This window comes from Rana temporaria, chromosome 4 (genome assembly GCF_905171775.1).
Source record: "Rana temporaria chromosome 4, aRanTem1.1, whole genome shotgun sequence".
Taxonomy (NCBI): Eukaryota; Metazoa; Chordata; class Amphibia; order Anura; family Ranidae; genus Rana; species Rana temporaria.
The window spans coordinates 238,611,651-238,617,650 of record NC_053492.1 but is presented as its reverse complement, the minus strand read 5'-3'; the positions used below and the strand labels follow the sequence as shown (position 1 = coordinate 238,617,650).

The window sequence follows — 6,000 nt, the reverse complement described above, 5'->3', positions numbered from 1 at the left end:
CACAGGCATACCTGCTCTCAATTTATTCAGTGTTATTTATCCCAAAATGGGAGATCTTAGACTGCAGTTAGGGACTACACTCTATGAAGGTGCCTTGTCTTGGTGCTGCAGTAATGCTTTTATATATATTTTTCGGTGAGCGCACTCCACTGCGAAGTACGGGGACATCAGGGCCGCAGGCAGCAAGGAACGGAGGAGCTCCTCCGTGAACTGAGCCGGTGCACGACCCTCCACCCCCTCTAGCAACCCCACTATCTGGAAGTTGTTACGGCGGCTCCTATTTTCAGCATCCTCCGCACGGTACTCGAGTGCCTTGACCTTTGATTGCATGGCCCGAATAGAGGTGTCATGCCCGGAAACGACATCTTCCACCTCGCTCACACGCCGCTCGGCCTCCGACACCCTCGATCTGATTTTATCAAAGTCCTGCCTGATCAGACTCACATCCAGCTGGACTTCCTCTATTTTATTGGTCAAGGCCGCCTGACACGTCGTGATCACTGCCATCATCTCAGGTATTCCAGGGGGGGTCGGAGCAGGATCTTCCTCGTGGTCAGTCTGCGATGCCATATTGCAAAGGAGCGCAGGAGACGGTAGGGAGCCAGCAATCGGATCAATGTCCTCCGGAATGTAGGTAGGGAACTTTAGCTTCTTAGCTTTCTTCTGGCTCCCAAAGGTTTTGGACAGCATCCAGAGCACCGTGGGGCCCCGCAGGCAGGCCCAGATAGGAGACCAGGGATAAAAAACGGATCACACTCAAGGAGAGCTCAGGGAACACGTCTGCTCAGTCCGCCATCCCGTTTTGAATATATTTTTAAATGTATGCAACCTTTTTAGGCAGGGCCATGCTTCACAGCATGAACAGGGGCACTTTATATTTGTTTTAATGTAAAAAGTGCACTAATATATCCAGGCTTTATAATGTATCTCTGGCTGAAAAAAAAAATCTGTAATATTTAAATAGTTCAGGGATTATGTAGAACCCTTGTCTGATATGCATTGCTGTGAAGATTCAGGACCTTTGACCATTGCCACCAGGACAGAAAGTAATGGAAGTCCAGAATGTTAAAGCTGTCACCAAAACAAGAGGTAAAGGGTAAAAAACGAATATGGATTCTAATCCTTCCATATTCCATCCAAAGCAACAATTGTGTGCACTAGATCGGAGGAGGCAAAAGTACAAGACCTGCTTACAAGAGTAAATGTGGCCTTTTTATGACCAATTTCTTCCACCCTCACCTATATATGCTGTCAGTGGCTTCCCATATGATGGTCAATTATTATCAATTGTCTAAATCAAAATTTTAGTTTTGGACTGAGTGCAGATTAGAACACCTGTGAGTTTGTATTGCAGTTTGTGCCCCCGTTGGAGAGATTCACCCTATCTATTTATAGGGTGTAGTCCCTTGCGCTACCAAGTGAATAAACAAATTACAAAAGTGGTAAATTTAACTGCTGCTAGACCTATAGTGTACACAGTGCATCTGAATAAATGTAAATGATCAGCGCAATTTCTAAATTATAAGTATAAACTGTAAAATAGTTATCAAATATAAGTGATGTCCCATAACCTAAATGTCACAACCAATAAAGTGCAAAGTGATTGAACTACAGTCCAAAAAAATTCTTCCAAGTGTGTATTAAACAGTCCTTCAAGTTAGACTTTCGTGCAAACAATCTGTGTTCCAGTGACTTCACGCAACTGCTTAATGCTCACAGAACTCTCACCTCTGTGAAATGGTAAATCGGCCTTCAGGATAACTGTGGTAATAGCGGGCTCCCAGCTACCAGGTCTTTGCACTTTATTGGTTGTGACATTTAGGTTGTGGAACGTCACTTATGTTTGATAACTATATTTCATAATTTATACTTATAATTTAGAAATTGCGCTGATCATTTTATATTTACACCCTCTCTATTTGTCCAGTTTACCATTATTATTTATATCATTGTTTTCTATAAGTAAAAGAAAATCCCCAAATTTTCGGTTGTCCTAGAAAAGTAATAGAGGGGAAATCTTCCAATGAGGAAACTCGTTTTGGTGACCTGGGGGTCCCTAAGGGATTCCTTTTTATTTGCTGAGATTTCCTCTCTCTTCCTGTTTTGAGTATAGGACAGGAAGTGAAGGGAAATCTCCCCAATGGGACACACATGGCAAAAAATAAACTGGCAGGGGTTATAACCCTCCCTTACTCTATCCAAAATGAAAAAAGGTTTTGCCTCTAGTTCTACTTTAAGTATAAAAAAAGGACCAAGCTTACTTCATGGGAGTCACATCATGGGCTCTTACTATTACTCGTATAACTATGCTTTTTTTTATATATATATATAAAAAATGATTTAATTAAAAAAACAAAATCTCTAATTTATTGCAATATACAGTAAATACAAATGCTTGCAGAGTTGATGAGCATATCTATGCGATTGCGTCACTACTGATTAGAGAAACAAGGACATTCTTGCTAGAAAACCAAAATGAGAAGACACTATATCACAGCAAATACCATCTTGAAGTAGGCATATAAATAGTACATTTATTTTCACACAGAAAAGCACCAAATATAGCAAGTTTTATTTGTGCATACAACAGTATAAAATGTGTTTTTCCATTTCATTGCCTTCACATAGTGTAAAAAAAATTAGACAGATGTTGTTCAGTCTATAAAACTATTTTGGTCTGAGCTAGCTGGATGATTTTCTAGTATAATTGGGGGATCGTATATAAGAAGATCTTCATCGGCAGAAGAATTCTGGTCTGCGGTTATAAAGTTTGGGATGTTGAATTTAGCATAGCCACTGGGATCTACTTCTACTTTGCAGTTTCTAACAGTCTGCTGGATGAGAATACCATTGTCTGTAGTCTTGGAAGTCCATTTTGTACTTGCAGGGTGATCAACTTCATTGATGTAGCAATGAAATAGTGACCTAGATTCTTCAACTGCATCATGGGAGAACATTTTGTTGACTTCTGCCGGTCTACCAAAGTCTGTTACAAAGCTGTTCATTCTGAATCTCTTTTCAGGTAGTTCCACATTTCTGAGATCATAGAAAAGAGAAAGTTAAAAGTCTAAAAGTTAAAGTATAGAAGAGCATTCACTCTTGTTAAGACTTTTGACAATTTTTTATAGTGTATGCAGACCTATTTTTCTCTGTGATGCATGGCTGTTACCACACAACCTGCCAGCTAACAGACCATGAACATATCTAATTAATGTAGCTGTCAAAGCCTGAGATGGAATTATGATCTGAGATCATTAGGATCTGGTAAGAGCTCCCTGTTTGTGACCAAAAGCATCATTTCTACAGTCTGGTGGGTTTTTTTTTCAGCCTTGTCATTATGCATGCAGAGCACTTTTTTTTATCATTTTCATGAATTACCCTCTCTCCTTTTTTCTGGCTCCAGTTCCCATGGACCGCCTCTGTAAGGACCATAACAACATGCAGGTCCACCCCCTTGAGAGTTAAATACGATGATTTAATGCAGGTATTGCTACAGAAACCATCCACTATAATTTGTATAATGCTAATTGGTTTTAAAGCTGCGCTCCAGACAAGATGCGAAGTACACAAAATACATATAGGTCTTGTCTACCAGTGATTTTGATCCTATCATCCATACCACATTCCAAACTATCACAGCAGCACAGATGTGATAATAAAGGAGCACACTGATAAGGTTATTACTCTGCTGTTTCCTATCAGCACCTTCCCTGTCAGTAAATGTATGTATTGAGCTAAAGACACATTCAAGTATAAAGTGTGTTACAGATTTTTTTTGTACTTTTGGATAGAGTAAGGTCAAATTGGAACCCCTGTCATGCTTATATTTTGCTATTTTTGTCTCAGCTGGGTAGATATACCCTCTGTATTTATTTGATTGAATATTGTCTTTGGGACAAAAAGTGTTGTGAAAACCAACCCTGACATGGTTTTTTTTTTCCCCTTCCCTACTCTATCCAAATCTTAAAAAAAAAAAAAAAAGTTAGACTATTTTCACACAGGCCTCCGCTTGTAGAAGCGCAGTGTGCAAAAGTGATAGTACTGCCACCAAAACTGGGGTTATTTTTGAGGTCACTGACACCAGTGCTGGGGATTATTATTGCAGCCACTAACACCAACACTAGAAGTTACTATTACTGCCACTGGGGCTATTGTATGCCCACTTTGTCTTCAGTTTGCATTACAGTATGCTGCAGGTTTTGAGGTACTTTGCAGTCAATTCACTTGGCATTGACTGCCTAAATTGATGTAATGCACCTTAAAGGGGTTGTAATGGTTTGTTTTTTATTTTCTAAATAGTTTCCTTTAAGCTAGTGCATTGTTGGTTCACTTACCTTTTCCTTCGATTTTCCTTCTAAATGCTTATTTCTCTTATCATCCATGGATGGAAACGGCTCCTTAAATCTTGACAAGTGGGTTATGCTCCTGTTCACAGGAGAAGACTAGGCGGAAACATGTTAGATAATTAAATACATGTTACTTTAACAGAGTTCAACAGCCCCACCCAGGGGGTGGTCCCTCCAGACATAACCCTCCTCCCTGCAGTATGCAGCCTCGGTTTTCTTTCTGCCTGGCAAAGGAGAAGGACATATGGCTCCCTTTGGGCCCAGCGCCCTGAGGACATTTTTTGTTTTATTTTCTTTTCTTTTGAGAATCTTCTATCAACTGTCGGCTGAGAGACAGGCTGGATATTATAGATCCTTGTAGTCTCCTCAGTCCGGCTAGAGAGTGTGAGCACACCTTTGCAAAGAGACTGGGTCTGCCACGACATACCCCATGGCTCCTGGGGTGGCCGGTGAGCTTTGGCTCCAGGGTCCACAGATGACTGGGCCATGGTGTTGTCTCACTCACAGTGGACCGGGCCGACAGCTACTCCTACACGGTGTAGATCTGTCAGGAATGTGTCAGTGGGTCCTCGCATGGGCGGGTAAATACAGTCCTTCCCGCTTCGGCAGGTCGGTACGTCTGAGCATTCCTAGGGTTTTGGGGTTCTCCTGTCCTCCCTTTCCTGCTTTGTAATTTTTTCCCCTCTGCTGTTCTATTGCTGTGGGGGGGGGCTCCTTTTTTAGACCAGGGGACTGTGGGGTGTCTGGGCCTGTGTTTTCTCTGTGGGGGTATGTTTGCTTCAGAAAGGCCTCATTAGGCCTTCTCATCCACGTCACAGCGTTTTGCCGCCATTTTTACGGTGCCAGCGTCATTTTTTGTAGCCTGCTGCTACCATTGTAAATGCCCATTGGCGGCCATTTTGTTTCAGCTTACTATTGCGGTCGGCCATTTTACTGTGGCCATTCCCTGCTCTATCTGAGGCATCCGGTAGCCATTTTGGAGGGGGTTTTGGCCTCTAGTGCTGGGCTTATACAGCGCGCAGCACGTATCTCCTCATGATTTTTTGATCAGGTTTTCCCTCACAGCATTTCTCCCCACACACAAACAGGCTGTGTTCTGAGGGTAGGCAGCGGCGCTGAACGGTCTCCTCCGGTGATTGGTGAGTCCCCTGGGTAACCCCCAGTCAGTGCAGCAAGGATGGTGGGATTTGTTCAGGTCTGAAATGTGTCCCTGAGAGCTGTCAAAATGGAGTCAGTGTCTGGTCTTCCTCCCCAAGGCATGCCAAAAGTGGCAGCTGGGGTTCCTGCACCTGCGGTTAATGGACACTTTGTTGGAGCGGCGTGTGGGTGTTAGGGGGGGTTGAAATGTGCCCCCTTCCCCCACCATCCCCTGGGGACTGCTCTGCCTCAGACCTGGCTGTCACGTCCCTGGTTCTGTGTGGTCTGTGTAAGTGGACCAGGACCTTTTTTGCGAGGAAGACTCCTCACTGGGGTCAGTGACAGGGCACTTGTCAGTGTGCTTATTGATGTTGTAGGGAACTCGCTTATGCTGTATTGTTCAGTGTAAAGTATCCTCTGAGGGCTCAGTCTTTTTTGTGCACACAATCCAGACCGCGCTGTGAAAGTTTTTCCTTATATGTCCTTTTATCTTGACAAGTTCATTGATAAGGAACGG

The 6,000-nt window shown here is 43.0% G+C and overlaps 1 protein-coding gene across 2 annotated transcripts in view; it reads right to left on the bottom strand.

Moving 5' to 3' along the window:
* Window positions 1–2,501: 2,501 nt before the first annotated feature.
* MRAP2 (melanocortin 2 receptor accessory protein 2) overlaps window positions 2,502–6,000 on the bottom strand; it is a 62,903-nt gene continuing 59,404 nt past the window's right edge. For both annotated transcript variants that reach the window (XM_040350046.1, XM_040350047.1), the window contains one exon: window positions 2,502–3,036. In XM_040350046.1, the coding sequence (XP_040205980.1) occupies window positions 2,655–3,036 (382 nt within the window). In that variant the 3' untranslated portion in view covers window positions 2,502–2,654. The remainder of the gene's footprint in view (window positions 3,037–6,000) is intronic.